Source organism: Malaclemys terrapin, chromosome 7 (genome assembly GCF_027887155.1).
Source record: "Malaclemys terrapin pileata isolate rMalTer1 chromosome 7, rMalTer1.hap1, whole genome shotgun sequence".
NCBI classification, from domain to species: domain Eukaryota; kingdom Metazoa; phylum Chordata; order Testudines; family Emydidae; genus Malaclemys; species Malaclemys terrapin.
In genome coordinates, this window is record NC_071511.1 from 15,082,256 (window position 1) to 15,099,637 (window position 17,382).

The 17,382-nt window shown below is 39.2% G+C and overlaps 1 protein-coding gene across 3 annotated transcripts in view; it reads right to left on the reverse strand.

Moving 5' to 3' along the window:
* Positions 1-1,444: 1,444 nt before the first annotated feature.
* The window catches only part of SUMF1 (sulfatase modifying factor 1), a 73,332-nt gene continuing 57,394 nt past the window's right edge, over positions 1,445-17,382 (reverse strand). For 2 of the 3 annotated variants that reach the window (XM_054034485.1, XM_054034483.1), the window contains one exon: positions 1,445-3,855. In XM_054034485.1, the coding sequence (XP_053890460.1) occupies positions 3,745-3,855 (111 nt within the window). In that variant the 3' untranslated portion in view covers positions 1,445-3,744. The remainder of the gene's footprint in view (positions 3,856-17,382) is intronic. The other variant, XR_008445651.1, reaches the window with a different exon arrangement.

Here is a 17,382-nt window from a genome sequence, read left to right on the forward strand (position 1 = left end):
GATTAGGCCCTCCACAAAATCTGATCTGCCGATTCACTGTTCAATGTGGACTTTAATAATGGATCAAATCCAAACACCTCAAAAGGCCAAGAGTTTGGATTCCAACCCTTAGTGCAGTAATGTTCATCTATGGTTTTGAGGACCCCCTTAAATAGAGGTGGGGGGGGTTGATACACATTTTTGGTTTGGGCTCAATCACAAATTCCTTCCTTTCAATAAGAAAACTTGTTATAAATGGTCAGATTTTACATTTAGGGGCCTTATGTTGCAAACTCTGAGTGGGTGGACACCTGTGCACTCACTGAGTCCCATAAACTTCAATGGGCTTCACACAGGGGCTCCTTGCTGAGTCAGGATACTTTAAGACTGTCTAAAAGAACTGTAAAACTAGTCAGATTCTGCAGACAAAGTGATACCATTTAGGCCATGATTCAGTAAAGCACTTAAAACATGTGCTTAATTTCTAGTACATGCTTAAGTTCCACTGAAGTCACAAGTGCTTTGCTGAATCAGGGCAATAATACTTCTCTGATAGCCAGGAACCTGGGGGAACCCTATCAGTGCCCAGGGATGATTTTCGTTAGAAATACAAGTGGTTTAGTTATAACATTAATCCTTTTTTTTTTTTTTTTTTTTGGGGGGGGGGGGGGGAGAGACAGATTGCAACCCTCTGGGATTAATTCTTTCAGCTGAATAGCTGTAAGTAGTATTTCTGTAGAATTGCTGATTGAAAGTTGGATGTTCTCATGATACTCTAAGGGGAAAATTTTTCAAATTTAACTTTTGTTAAAGTTGTAAACAAATTCGGGAGGTTTTAATCCCATGCAAAATATGGATGTGGCAGGAATAAAAAGGGGACATTTTGTACTATTCTGTATTGTAGGAATAAGAACAAATATCAAAGAACATCAGAAGCAACAAATCTTTCAACTGGCTGTATATGTTGTAATGTGAGGATGTGAATACTAGCGCCCCGCCATTGGAAAACAGCAAGCTATTGTTCACCAAACTTTTCCTGAAATGTTCATCTGTAAACATGATAGAGGGGGCTAAAGAGATCTGAAAAAATAATAAAAAATACCTTTAGAGGATGCTACCCATATTCTTAATTTTTTATTAGTTTTAAATTAGATGCCTTAATATTGTACAGTACTTTAAACATCTCACCTATTATTTGTGCCTGGGTAGTTGTTTAACATTTCCATAATACAGATCAGAGTAATCCAAGAAAGTTTTCCCACTTTCCGTCTTCCAGCATAAAAAAGTTTTAAATATGGCATTGTTCTCTTTTGGTAGAATAAAGGGGAAGGAAGTTTACCTTGTTGCTCTGAACACTGCTAGAGGGATATCTGATTTGCCCAGTGACAAACCACATGCTTCGCAGATTGCTGAAGAGTGAAGTGAGATGAATAGTAATTCAAAAACCTCAGTTGTTGACAGAATGTTCAGTTTAATCATTTTATTAAAGTTCTGATCGATTGCTGTAAAAGTGTAAAAAAAAGTGGGAATCGTTCAAGCTAATGCGTTTATATGAAACAAACAAGTTAAGCCATCAGAATGAAAGACCACCAGAAGGAAGTTTACACCTATGCCCGTTGGGACAGTAAATCTTGACAGACATGCCCCACTTCTGAACAAGCATTACTCTGAAGCTGCCATTCAGAGACAGAAATTCCAATGATTTTTCAAAGCTTCAGAACCAGACACGTTTTTATATTGTATATAAATAAAGAGGTGTTCAACAATGACAATGCCTCAAAACAAAGAATTTTCACATACTCCCTTCCACAAAGGCAGACATGTCCCTATGATAGCACAGGAAGTTTAAACTAAGGTGGACAGCATTTTTCCTCCCATTTGTTTTAGTGGGTGCACAATTGTGAGCACTGTGTTTAGTATATACAACTGGTCAGTCAGTCTTTCCCGACAGTTCCTTGAGATACCACAGCTTTTTCCTATGATTACGTGATATGTTTTAACACTTCGCATTGGCAAATGTTTATACTTTAATGGCTTTCGCTGAATTTTAGTCTGTCATGCAAGTGTAACTTTAGTTCCTATGCCAATGGGGCCTGGGTGGGTTCACTGCATGGTCACTCCCATAGGAATACCCCTCTGTAGTGGCTTTCCATTCGGTGGGAAACTCACTATCCCAGGGCAGAAGTTGGCAACTAATGTCTTTGTATTTTAATGCCTACCTATCAAAGTTATAGGCAAGAAGTGCTGGAAACAAGTGAATAATATGAATACAAAATATTGCTATTACAAACACACTTACCCCATCTTATTCATAGATCTCAAAGCACTTTAAAATGGGAATCAGGCTTACGTGCTTTGTATAGATGGGGAGACTGAGGCACGAGACTTGTCCTAGATCACTGAGTCAGTGGAACAGCTGGGAATAGAACCCATGGCTAAAGGATTGGCACATTCAGGTTAGGAGCTTCTTAATATTCAGCAAACAAAGTTTCTTGATTAGATTAAAGTTAGAATAAAGAGTAAGTGGTTGACATGGAAACTTTTCCATCTGCTCCTACGGCTGGGTCCCAGAGTCAGCAGCACTGTGCTGGTAAGAGTGAAGCACATTAGAGAAGAAAGATTCAAGTGTATTTTAACATGAAAAGCCCAAGCTGACTGAGTTAATTTACCAGCCACAACTACATGGAGCTTTTCAATACATTTTGAAACTTATTTAAGGACAACCTCAAGGTTTTCCCAATGAAGCCTATGAGAAACTTTCCATTCAGTTCCAATTTCCTGTCTTTTCATGCAAGCTTTCATATAAGAGCCATTCACCGTCAAAGACAATTTTAAAATCACTAGTTTGAATAAATAACTTAAACCCCCCCAAATAAATCTACCCAATGTTAGATAGACGTTAAAGGAAATCTCTGGTGTGTTTCTATCGCTACAAGTTTCCAGTGTAAAGGCAATAAATGTTCAATACTTTATGGGACTATCATCCCTATTCTAATAAAAGCTGCCATTTTCTAAAAAGGGAGAAAGTTACTACTCACCTGGGCAAGGGTCTTTTCTGAACACAATGTTTACGTGCAAAAGGAATGCAGTATAATAGCTACACTACATTTTTACAAAGGTAAATCTACAAAAGCATAGCCAATTGCCAATATAGGGTAATAGATAAAGTGGAATGTTTTTCTTCCGTCCATGACCCTCAGTTATAATTGACAATAGGTTTCCTATATTACTCAGGATATAACAAGTAAATACCATGCTACAAAAGCTCAAATTTTCCTTTAACTCCTCCCAAAGTTTGTAGGGCCTACTTGAGGGGTTTGGATCACTTAGGTAAATCCATCATAAAATACTTACTCAGTACTGAAGAGCATCTTCTCTAGAGGAGATAAAAATAGTATCTAAAACAAAATATCCTTTTCAAAATGCAGTCAGGAAGGTTCTGGTTAGTTCTATGCTGGTGTAAATCTGGAATATTTCTAATGAAATCAATAACATTAACGCCATGTTTTCACCTGCACAGCTGATATGGGAACTCAACCCAACTTCTCTAAAGATTGGTTATAGAATTAAATGTCTCTGACTGGCATTGACTTATTTTGGAAGGTGATTTTCTCCGATGTCTTTTTTAATTAGCTGGATATCTTGTTTTGTCTCACTAGAGACTGGTAACTGCAGAACATCTCAGCAGGCTGGAACTCCACAAAACTCCTCGTGCTGGAGTGAAATTTTTAGTCCCCTGTGGCTTCAAAGCACCAACAAGTTCTGTCACTGTAAAGCTGGCAGAGTGTCTGCTGCACAACGGAATCCCAGGTTTGAAGCAGAACTATCAGGAGTGTTTTGACTGCGGGCTGCACAGCGATACCTGTAGCAATAGGACTAGAAGGCAAGAAAAAAAAAAAAAAAAAAAAGAGTCATTTAAGCGCATATTACAGCTTGTGTCTATGTCTACAGAAGTAAGGGCTGGTTAGACTAATATCACAGAGCATTTCAATTGCCGCTGATGTTTGCTACTGATGGGCAAAGATGACAGTCAAGCACCAGGCTGATGGGAAAAAGTTGGAAAAGCCTATTGGATGGAAGAGAGGAAACTCAAGGAGACATTCTGACAGTTATTTGAACACTTGGTTACCCTTAATCCCACTCCACCTTCCTTCCTGCCCACCCCCCATCTTTTTATATTTTATTGAAGTTCTTCAGGACAGGAAACTAATAAATTGAGTCTGTAATAAGATTGTACGTTACAAATGCATCAAGAGGTACACTGGGAACAATTACCTACCTCAGATGTGCTGAAAATGAAGGAAAGTTTGTAAACTACTCTGAAGATTAAAAGCACTGTTATTTATGCAGTGCCACGGGAGGGTATGACGCTTTAGTCAGCAATATAGAGCTTGCAACAAATTTTTTGGTGGCCTCAGAGTGCAGCCACCGAACTCTTGCTGGTGGTTACTCTGACAATTTTTCCTAAAATACTAACTTTTGGAAAAATTAATAAATATGCACATATAAATGTCTAAATCATTGTAATTTATTTATGTAGGGGTTTTTTTGCAGAATCAATAATAAAAACAATGTACACTTGTCTCTATTCCTTATTGGACCTAAACAGATTAGAAACACAAATAAGGTGCTTTGCACATTCTCGTCTTTTTTCTTGTTGTTTCTTTTGCTTTTTTTGATTGCTTTTTTTTTTTTTTTTTTAATAAGACTTACTAGGCTACTAAGTCTGCTGTGAAAAGTAATATTACCAACATACAAATATCACTTTTCACAGCAGACTTACCGAGTCCCAGCAAAGCTGGGGACAAATTAAGTCCTGAATGGGGAGGTGGGTATGGAGGCAGCAGGAGCTGGGATGATGGGGCACAGGGGAAAGCAGCAGTGGTCGAAAACCGGACGCCTGGCAACCCTAAGTAATATTAGCTTATTGAGAACCGTAGTACATTGACTTTAGATGAAATACCTTAAATAGTAGTTGCACAAGCTTAAAGTACATATACATGAATATATTTAATGCAAGTCCATGTCAGAACGCAGTTCAGTGTGTATTCCAATATACTTTTTCTTGCACTTTTCAGATGTTTCCAGTATAGATAGCATTTACATTATTCTGCAGCTTTTTAGTCAAAAATGAAAATCTGAAAAGATTAGTAACTAATAGATCTCTCCCTCTATTCCCCTTAAAAAAAATAAAAAAACAAACAAACCCTGTATTCCATGCATTTGAAGAATTGAAAATTGTGTGTGAAGATCTTTATAGGTCAAATTTAGAATTGCATCCTGCCTCTCCCCACACTTAATTTGCAACATAAGACTGAAACATACTTAATAAGGCACAGATTAGATTCTAGTGTAGCACTTCATGGTTTGGACACAAACAGCTATAAGATCAGACATGAATATTTCACAATTTAACCCAATCAATGTAGCTGTACTATTTGACAGCCAGAGTGCAAACGAGCCTTTTCTCATTGTACAAGATGTGTCAGCAAGGCAGTTCTCCTTTTTTCTCTTTGTAGCGAATAAAACTCAGTTTCCTGATTTAATGGGGAAAAGGGTCTCGATACATAAAGAGGATTTGGAAGTGAAAGGTACTGACATCTATCTAGAAGAATCCTATTGAACATGACAATGAAATCCCAAGGAAAAAAAGCAACTGGATTGAAGACCAACTTATGTACTGGTATTCCTGTTGGTAGTCTTTTTAGGGATACCTATACTCTGATATAATCTATATCGGTGGCCACAAACATTTTCATTTAAAATGAAACCACTGGGATAGATGATTCAGCTACCTGTCAGAAGTTCTTGGTAAGCAATTATTTTGCGTTGACAGTTTCCTCTCTTACTGGCCTGATTTCAGAATAGGCTGCAATTATATGCAAGTTGCCCTTTAGAAAACTCAGAGGAGGAACTGCTATTTCAAATCTCCCTGATATGAGGGAGGCAGCACAGGATTATCCAACATGACCTACGCTCTCAGACTCTCTTTAATGTGGCCCCTCTGCTGGGACTGAGGCACATTGGTAAGGAACTGTCAAAAGCTTGCACTGTTAATTCTGTACCTGTTCTGTGTATAACAGATTTGAATCTTCAGTGGCGACAGTCAGGAATGGTTATAGTCAACGGAGCAGATGCAAGGATTGCCACACACACACACAATCCCAAGTCAGTTGTTTCCAGTGTAGATAACATTTGTGTTATTCTGCAGATTTTTTTAGTCCAAAAATGAAAATCGGAAAAGATTAGTAATTTATAGATTTGGTTTGTGTGAGCACCGTATGTCTCAACAACATATGGCTTACCAAACTTACAATCCAACAAAAGGGATCAAATTCAAATTCACTCCACTAGCATCAAGGATGAATTTGGCCTAGAGTTTTTAATGGCAGGGCCACCAGAAATTATTCAGAAAGGATTAAATGAACTTCATCCATTTTAGCCCCTAACATTGGACTACCGATTTAAAAAGCTAAACTTCCACTCCAATTAGCATTTTCAGTTAGGAGAGAGTAAGAAACTTGCAGCAATTAGGATAACACAAGTTCGAATAAGTTGGAGAGATTTCATTTCGGCACCTTTCAGATTTCCAGCACACAGTATTAACTGCCATATATACTCGTTCATTAGCCTGTTCATTTATAAGTCGACCCCCCCAAGATGGATAGGTAAAAATAGCAAAAACTGTATGACCTTTTTCATAAGCCGACCCTATATTTCAGGGGTTGGCAAACTTTGGTTCCTGGCCTGTTAGGAAAAGCCGCTAATGGGCCTGGACGTTTTGTTTACCTGGAGTGTTCGCAGGTACGGAGCCCTTCAGCTCCCAGTGGACGTGGTTTGCCATTCCCAGCCAATGGGAGCTGTGGGAAGTGGCGCCACTTCCCGCAGCTCCCATTGGCTGGAAATGGCGAACCGCGGCCACAGGGAGCGGAGGGGCTCCATACCTGCAGACGCTCCAGGTAAACAAAACGACAATGTATTAGATATTCAAGTCAATGATTCCATACAGTTTAAAATAATCAAATTTTGGTGTAGACCCATTTATAATCCCACCCCAGCAATTTGATGCTTCACTTTTTTACCAAAAATAGTCGGCTTATGAACGAGTATATATAGTAATATGAAGTTTGCTTTATTTCAGTTTAATAAACTGTAGGTACTGAAAAAAAGTTAGCTTTCCCTCTTCCACTACACCATTTATTGGACTTTGCATTTTGCTCCCTTTCGGAGAATGAATTCACCGAAAGCATGATTAAAGCTCAAAACTAGGACGTTAACTTGGGACAGGCAAAAGGAGTTCTGTAAAAATGTAGGTCAATTCAAAAACTAGGGGTCTTTATCTACTTCTTCCTATCAAGTAGAACGCTCCTCACTTTTTGGAAAAATTAACTATGAAGTGACAAATATTCTAGAATCATCTGCAGAAAGCAGAGGTAACTGGCTGTTTATCCACAGACACTAACAATGGAATAGGATCTCTCCACCTCTCCCCTTGTAATGTTCAAATAATGATAGCATTTCAAACATTAATGAAATATGCCTTAATATTGAATACTGAGGAGTCCACATTCATGAATTGCAATATGCTTAGAACAGTTAATATTTTGCATTTACAATTGGAGATGCTAATGATTTTCCTACACACACAAATTAAAAATGTGATTAAACTGGCAGGTGTTTAAAAGTGACATTATGGGATTCCTTTGTTCATCATCTTCCTTTCAGATCAAATGTGCTTGTTTATAACATTTATAAGAGTTTTGATCCAAGTGGCTAGTCAAATTTTGGGGCCTTGGGGGCATTTCGGTTAGGAGGAGAAATTGGCAATACTCATATTTCTTTGATGCAATCTTGTTTATTTACAAGGAATGTATGAAGTCCTGGTCTCTGAACACAGAAGGAATCAAATAGCAGAAAATATCTTCTTTTGCTCACAGAGCCAACAGCAGCCTTTCCCACTTGCACCCTTTCCCCAGATGTCTTCAGATCCTACACCATGCTTTCAGCTGCTCCTTCGGGCTGTCTGTATCCCTCTGTGTTCTGTCTTCCCTCTTCTCTCTCCCACACACCCTCTCCTCTCTGCCTAAAACAATATTCAACAAAACTTCTTGGGCAGGTTCAGATACTCCTTGTGTTCTAGGTGGGGGTTTATCCTTACAGTTATTTCAACAGCAAGGTGCATTCACGCCTATCCATCTCAATGATGTTTTACCTCAACCTGTAAAAAAGGTTTCACCCAGCTCACAACAAAGATGTATTTTCCCTGCAAACTCAAACTATTTTTTTCCCTAGGCTCAACACTACCACCAGGAATGTAGGTTCCACAACTGGAATTTAGTTTGATCTAATGTGTGAGCCAAAAATAGAACCCAGTTCATGTCACCATATAGCCTCTCAGTAAAAAGAATAACAGTACTAAAAATGTATCCAAGAAGTTTCATTTCCCCCAAGAGACATGCCTACAATGAGAGTCCTTTCATTCCTGGAAAATGTCAGGCAGAAAAATTCAAGTTCTGTTGTACCTAGCAGCATGCTTTTGCATTACCATGTAGTAATTTGTGAGTTAGAGGGCAAGATTTTAATTGGTACAACCAGCAAGCCATCTAAAGGCTGCATAGCACTGTAGGACCCTGTATTGATGTACATAGCTCATGGAAGTACACACAGTCATCCATTTACACTCACACAGTTTCACAGGTGCAAATGGATTTTGCATGACTGACTTCTGAAGAGCTGGCTTATAAAGGTCATGATGTTAGAAATAGAATCATAGAATCAGAACTGGAAGGGACCTCAAGAAGTCATCTAATCCAGTCCCCTGCACTCACGGAAGGACTAAGTATTATCTAGACCATCCCTGACAGGTGTTTGTCCACCAGCTCTTAAAAATCCCCAATGATGTAGATTCCACAGCCTCCCTAGGCAATTTATTCCAGTGCTTAACTACTCTGACAATTAGGAAGTTTTTCCTAATGTCCAACCTAAACTGCCCTTGCTGCAATTTAAGCCCATTGATTCTTGTCCTATCCTCCGAGGTTAAGGAGAACAATTTTTCTCCCTCCTCCTTGTAACAACGTTTTATGTACTTGAAAACATATGTCCCCTCTCAGTCTTCTCTTCTCCAGACTAAACAAACCCAATTTTTTCAATCTTCCCTCATAGGTCATGTTTTCTAGACCTTTAATCATTTTTTTTGTTCTTCTTTGGAGTTTCTCCAATTTGTCCACATCTTTCCTGAAATGTGGCATACAGAACTGGACACAATATTCCAGCTGAGGCCTAATCAGCACGGAGTAGAGCAGAAGAATTACTTCTCGTGTCTTGCTTACAATACTGCTGCTAATAGATCCCAGAACGATGATTCCTTTTTTTGCAACAGCGTTACACTGTTGATTCATATTTAGCTTGTGATCCACTATGACCCCGAGATCCCTTTCTGCAGTACTCCTTCCTAGGTAGTCATTTCCCATTTTGTATGTGTGCAACTGATTGTTCCTTCCTAGGTGGAGTACTTTGCATTTGTCCTTATTGAATTTCATCCTATTTACTTCAGACCATTTTGTCCAGATCATTTTGAATTTTAATCCTATCCTCCAAAGCACTTACAACCCATCCCAGCTTGGTATCATCCACAAACTTTCTAAGTGTACTCTCTATGCCATTATCTAAATCAGGGGTTGGCAACCTTTCAGAAGTGGTGTTCCGAGTCCTCATTTATTCACTCTGATTTAAGGTTTTGCATGCCAGTATTACATTTTAACGTTTTTAGAAGATCTCTTTCTTTAAGTCTATAATATATCATTAAACTATTGTTGTATGTTAGGTAAATAAGGTTTTTAAAATGTTTAAGAAGCTTCATTTAAAATTAAATTAAAATGCAGAGCTGCCCAGACCAGTGGCCAGGACCTGGGCAGTGTGAGTGCCACTGAAAATCAGCTTGCGTGCTACCTTTGGCATGCGTACCACAGGTTGCCTACCCCTGATCTAAATCATTGATGAAGATATTGAACAGAACTGGACCCAGAACCGATCCCTGTGGGACCCCACTCGCTATGCCCTTCCAGCATGACTGTGAACCTCTGATAACTACTCTCTGGGCACAATTTTCCAAACAGTTATTTCCAGCCAGATAATTTAACAGATTGCTCCATTTTTCTGTGAATGTTACATTTTGACAAAGTGAATTTGTACAGAGAGGTTTTGCTATGTCAGACCTTGTTGCAGCACTTCCCAAAGGAACCGCTGCAGAATCATTCATCTGCAAATGGCCATTCTAAGGATAAAACCACTCCTACAGATTCCAGGGCACTTTTTTTTTGGTAAGATGTTTACTGTAATGTTAGTTTACCAACATTTCCCTACTCTTCTGCTACTGTGCTCTAGGCTGTGTACCACTTGCTACTTTTATACCTCAGAGGTGGCTGCATTTCCTTGGTACTGTATACATGTCATTTGGGATCCTTTAGGATGAAGGATACATTTACTTGCCTATGAAGTCTGTAGAGGAGTTGTCATTCTGATAAGAATTTCTCATCAGAAAAAACTCACCCTCCTTCCCCCCCCATGCAGCTAATTTACATCAAATTTGCTGAATTTTTAATAAAAAGACAAAAAAATCTGAAAAAAAAAACCCCAAACCGTTTGAGTTTTTGATTTGAAATGTCAGTTTTGAAATTTACTTAAATTTTAGTAAAATTAAAATACCCTAAAAATATATCAAACAAAACATTCTGGTATTTCAGAACAGCCGGAGAATTGGAAAAGAAATCAGTTATTCACACAGCTCTAATTCGGATACACTTGCTATACAAACTAATTTGTTGTGTTTTATCATCTGAGGAAAGTAAGTAATTTAAGCATCCAACTCCCATTTGAATTTTTTTGGGCCTTGGGCACCTAACTGCCTTGTAGTATATTGAAAACTGTGTTAAAATTATAAACGATCACTTTAAATTTTCAGGGGTTTTCCTGGTCCTTTCAGGCTAGGTGCTCAGTAGGGAAACATGTGATCTGGATTTTCAGTCAGTCAGTCTGCAGAGCCAGTCTAGAATAAGGTGGGGGTGAATTGTGCTTCTCTGCTGTACGGAGCAGCCTGTTTTCTCTCTGTGTTTTGGTTTGTGTGTGTTAAAGTTCTGGGTTTTAAGAAATAAGTAGTGTCCTGCCACATACTGAAGTGTCCATGTAGACCCTGCAGCCACATGCTAGAAGTTCTGTAGTGCATTTTGATCGACCCCACTTTGAAATGGGAGTAGATCAAAGCACAGCAAAGAACTTTTACTGTGTGGCTATGTCTAAACTTGCAGAGTTTTTGCACTCTCAGTTTCAATGGTGATAGTGAACCAGTGAAAGAAAAGCGCTGGTTTGTGTACTCACTCACTTCCACAGGCATCAGAGAGTTTACATTTGCAGCACTTCCATTACCCATCGCCGATGAAAGCAGCGCATTGAGGGCAGCTATTCCACAGTGCAGCTCTCTCCATTTTGAGGAGAGGTCTTGTGGGAAGTATGTGTGGGTACAGGGGGTAATGGTGGGGCCTCCTCTCCCCCAACACTCCCGTAGCTCAGCATTGCTCCAAGCAGAGGATCCTTTGCTCCAGGGAGCAGGCATTGTCACCTGGCCAGATAAGTGAGCACTTGCCAAGAAAACAGGGAGGAGAATTTCAAAGTTCCCAGAGCTTTACAGGGGGAGAGGTGGATGTCTGTTTACCTGGCGTTAGAGCAGCAGAGCTGCTGGCCAGAGTGGTCACCTAGACACTGTGGAATAATCTGTGGACGCTAAAAGCTGTGTAAACAGGAAGAACATGCCTTCTCTTGCACATCACCACAAAAGCATCACCCGTAAGAGCTGTACGCCTCTCGTTGAGGTAGTTTTCTCTCTGCAGTGAAACTTCTGAGTTTCACCACAAAAAGTCATTGGCAAGTGTAGACATACCCTGTGACAGCAGGGTCCACATGGACATTTATTACTTTGCAGCAGACTAAAGTAGATTTACACCCCAGCTTGCCACAAACTTTATGTAGACAAGCCCTCATTTGCAGGCTGTGAACATAATAATTGCTTAAGCTGCTTGTGAAATTCCAAACTAAAGGTGTTTGTCTGTGCCATTCAAAACATTATGGCCCATCAGTTATCTGACATTATGAACACCTTCTTCAGAAAGAACAGGAGTATTTGTGGCACCTTAGAGACTAACAAATTTATTTGAGCATAAGCTTTCGTGGGCTACAGCTATGCATCCGAAGAAGTGGGTTTTAGCCCACGAAAGCTTATGCTCAAATAAATTTGTTAGTCTCTAAGGTGCCACAAGTACTCCTCTTTTTTGCGGATACAGACTAACACGGCTGCTACTCTGAAACCTTCTTCAGAGGTTACATTGCTATAAAACAATCACTACTAGTTCTGAATTGAAATTTGATGTCTCTCTGCCTATGAAGGAAAGTCCACAAGAACAAAGGAACGGGGACAGGCTGCTTTCTAGACAGGTACATATTTTATACTACTTTGTAGTGGCTTATATTCTAGGCTCATAGGCCAAGTAGGGGTTTCATTTGTATAACCAAACTTCAGTGCAGTCAAGTTTTGCCCATTCAGTGTGGAGACAGTTCATTGGTGTTTACCTCCATTAACTGTCAAGTGTCTCCACCTAAGGAGAAATGTAAATAAAATATGGAGATATACCTATCTCATAGAACTGGAAGGGACCTTGAAAGGTCATGGAGTCTAGTCTCATGCCTTCACAGCAGGACCAAGTACTGTCCCTTACAGATTTTGCCCTAGATCCCTAAGTGGCCCCCTCAAGGATTGAACTCACAACCTGGGTTTAGCAGGCCGATGCTCAAACCACTGAGCTATCCCTCCACTATAGTTCTTGATACAGGTACAAACTATGAACCCAGAGAATAGTTTTTGTCCTGAGCAAAAATACTGTGTACGGTAACTGCCATGCATGCTGCAGAGGGCTCTGTGCAACTCATGATACTGCAAGAAGCAGCATCCTACTAGATTTTACAAGACTATCTACTTTGAAAACAAAGTGGTCATTTAACAAGGTTCTCTCTCTCACACACACACACACACACACACACCCTGCCCACCCCCTTTGCCAACTCTAAAGGGAGTAGAGGAATCCATTTAAATGGCTTTTAAAAGGCATCTAATACAAAATCCTTTGTACTATACAATTTTTTGGTCTTAATACACAGCCTACTTTTAACACCTAAAAAAAAAAAGACTAGTCTTTAAAAGCCTTTAAAATGGGTCACATTATTCATCAGTAAAGAAGATTCTATTCCAGTGTTAATTTACTCAAAGCTGCTAATTAACGTGTGACATTGATTTCACCTTACATTCTCACAGGAAATTTAATCTAATTATGAGGATGATTTACCAGCTGCAGGCTTTGAGAAGGAGAGGAATGGAATGGGTTTGTTTTTAATCTGAACAAATACACAAAGGAGGGACATATTTTTAGTGTAACATGAACAGAGTTTGGGGCACAGCTGTTGTTCATGCCGGAAGCTGGGAGTTAAATCAATAAGACTTGAAGGACTATTGTGAGATGGTAGTAATCAAACTCTTCAGAAATAAATTTCAAGTCTCTTACTGCTATCCAAGCTGAAAGCTCCATCTCTTACCAGTTTCTCTTCAACTACCCATCACCCCACACATTCCTGTTGGGTAAAGGATCTTTCTCAAACTGAAAGTCACACTTGCCACAAATGGTGTACCGTGTATTCTTACAAGTGACAATGAAGATTACTAAAAATGAAAGTAGCAGAGGATGTATTTAGACATCAGTTTTATTATCTGCATTTAGTAGTAGGTGGGGTGCAATCAGTTTCACTCTTTCCCTCTCTAGTCAGTTAACAAGAAAGAAAACGACTAATTGAAAAGACCCTTAGAAATAAAGTCTTTTCTGCTGTTGAAGAAAAAAAAAAAGAAAGAAAGAAATCCATAAAGTTTCAGGACATGCTGCTAAAAGGAGGGCTCTATCAGAAAGTGATTTTTTTCATTAGTCTATTTTAAAATATTCAGTTTGATGACTCCCCTTTCACTCAGATAAGCCCTGGCATTACACCTTGTGGCTATTTATGAAGGAAGCAATATAAATACATTTGGTGTTATACAGGGTTGCAACTAGATTTCCATATGTTTGACTTCTTAGTCTTACGCTTCGATATACCCTTTTGTCCATATAAGTTTCCTCGCAGGCCAAATAACTTTTCCTGGAAGCATAAAGCATGTTGGTCAAACAGTAACTGAGTTATAGGTGATGAAAGTGTAATATGCAAGATGCTTCTTACAAGGCAAACTTTGGAGAAAGACTAAAAAGTGGCTTGGCTTTAGAAGTTTGAACTCTTAGGTTCACAATTAGCAGTGCACGGAGTATCAACATTGGTCTAACATGGAGACAGGGAAAATATTCATAAAACAGCTGGAGCATCAATCTATTTTATAGATTAAGAAAATATTTACAAGAAGGTTCAATAAATGCAGCTACAGAATTCCAGAATGGGGTTTATCCACTTTTTTTTTTTTTTTTTGGGGGGGGGGGGGGGGGGAGAGAAAGGGGGTCAGAGAGAGACTAGTTATTGCCACCTATTAAATTCTCTCTGCAAAGAGATGCAACATCACCGGACTGAATGTTTACATGAGATTGAGTAACGTTTCAAAAAGGCTTTCATGTGGAATCCATTAATCCTTCACCTCAGCATTAGTGAAATGTTAGTCTTTGGGAGGAAAGAACAAGCAATGAGTCCCATCGCTCAGACTAACAACCCTCCCAAACTCTCTCAGTTTCTCCACTTGTCATATTCTTGCTTCCAATCCTCTCAAAGCTTTTCTAGTTTTACTATTAGTAAGAAAATTAACACTTTATTAGCTCAAGCCCCTACTGGGGGCATCTGCCTCCTCCCCTGTTCCTCTGAGGCTTGACCACTAAAGGCTCCCCAAAAGGGGAAGTGCTATGTAACACAAGGGAAGTTTTTTGCACCCATTCATCTCTGCAAGCACGGAGTCATTTCAGGATACTGACATAATCATAAGCTCCACAAGCATTCTTGCAGCTAACATGATTTACTGGCGAGGCAATGTGGTAGCACTCCGGGTGTACAAACTTGCAAAAGGGAGTTACGCTCAAGCTTCCTTCACATCATCCTGGCTCAGCTGGCAGCACTCTTACCTCTGAACTTGTGAGTTCAGCTTCTAAACTAGGATATAGACTTGAACAAGTGGAAAGCTAGTACAGCCCGCGGGAAAGGGCTTGTGGGGAGGGAAGATGGAGTGCTACACAGCCATAAGGATTTGATCCCGACTAACTCCAGTCTCGGACAACTGTCCAGAAGCAATCTGCAGACTGTATTGTAATTTACAAAACGAGTGACAGATAAACCTTTCTGAGGGTTCCAATATTTCCTCTCTCTAATCCAGCATTCTAATCCACAACACTGTGTGCAAGCTACTGCGGAGTCTCCAAAGCAGTCACTTTCACAAATTCAGTAGTACTTGACATTTTTATATTTACCTACACAGTTCCTGCATCACCAGGATCTAACTAACAACTGTGCCTTGAGATGATTGGCATATGGAAGGTGCAGTACAAAGCTATTCCTACCCCTTATTTTGCTGGATTTGGGCATATAACTACCCCATCAAGACAAAGAGGTAGGAGGGTGTTTAAAAATCAAGAATAATTTAGTTCTTGACAGTGAAATATGTCTATTCACTGTATATAACATAGTAAGGCACAGTTATGTGTGTTCGTTCCTTACACTAATTCCGATTTAAAACACAGTTTAAGTAGTACTATCCTGAACCAATTTAATCTGGAGTTGTGGAGAACGTGTTTTCAGATTAGGTAGTATTTCTTTTATTTAAATTTTCCTATTTCACCAGTATTTAGTTGATTTAATGCTTACAGCTCCCAAACTGCAAGAAAACTACATGGTAGAGAACTACCTGCAAGAAAACTACAGAAAGAACATGAGCATTGGCTACATTCCGCAATTCTGGAAACATGATTATTAAAAAAGAGAAGGAACACCAATTCCCTTCTCCAATACTGAATTTTTGGCTTTACAGCAAAAAAGGCAACACACTGAATTCTGGAGCATGTTATTTTGCATATTTCCATGACTACTTGCTAATTTTGGCAATAACTAGAGTAATTTTGTGATCAAATGTCATCATCAGATATTGCTTAAATTACCATGCTTTATAAAATAAGTGGTTTTAACATAGGCACATTTACCTTTTTATAAAATGGAAACTCCAAAAAGTTCATGCTCTCTCAAAAGTCTTAAGAAATAAGATGTGCTCTGTCAAAAGCCTTTGCACTTATAAGTACATCTGCTTAACTTGTAGAAGGTTCCTAAACATTTAAACATTAAGATGCTTTAGGAAAGGAGGAGAGAACAACTCCAATAATTCTCATCTAATTGACTCCTGGGCACCACAAGGTTTTATTTTAACATCTGTTCTAAAAAAGGTAGGTTTTGGTCAAAAAAAAAAAATTGTATGGGAGCCCCCAAGATCTCCAGTAATCTTTGCTATAATAAAAAGATAATCAACTTCCCTACCCCCACACACCCCCACCCCCCCAAAAAAAACAAACAAACACTGAATATTATGTATCGACTTCAAGAGTGCATACTGAAAATGTTTGAGAGCTGCTCGGGAGACTCTACATACAAAAATCCAAGAACCATAAATTACACCATCCTCTGGAAGAGAAGCTAGGTTTCCTTTCCTCCAATGATAACAATCATCAAGCTCTGGAATGGAATGGTATAGGACAGGACATAGTACAATGGTGTCTCCAGAGTACTCAGGAGAGCACATATGATATGTGGGAAGTACCAGCAGTTGAGGGCTTTTCCATCATTTACAGGACACTATTTGGCTGAATGAAGTAACCATTAAGGACTCACACTGCAATAACTTTGCAAGCCTGGATCTGACAACATCTGCAAAAAGTAAATTCTCTTTTTGCCAGCTCTCATGTCAAGCCAGGGTAAAATGGTACAATACAATATTGATTTGATTAACTTTATAAGAGGCTGTTTGTTGCACTGAACAATGTGGAGCCTCTACAACCAAGTTAGCATCATGCCAAACCTAGACGTTGCTAGAAGTGGCATTAACTAGACCAGTAGATGGAGATTAGTGGCAAAATTGGCTACTGTCTCCTATGGAGCCGAGACAGCTAAATTCTGAGATCACATCTCTAGATGTCGAAAACTAGTACTTCATCACCTCTGGTAATATGGGAACATGACTTTGCTTCATTGAGATATTTACATATCCTTTCAAGGGTACTACCATGATAATTATCTGAGCAACTCAAAAATGTAGCCATATAATGTTTATGCAGAATTTTTGAACTATTCCTGTGTAACATGTAT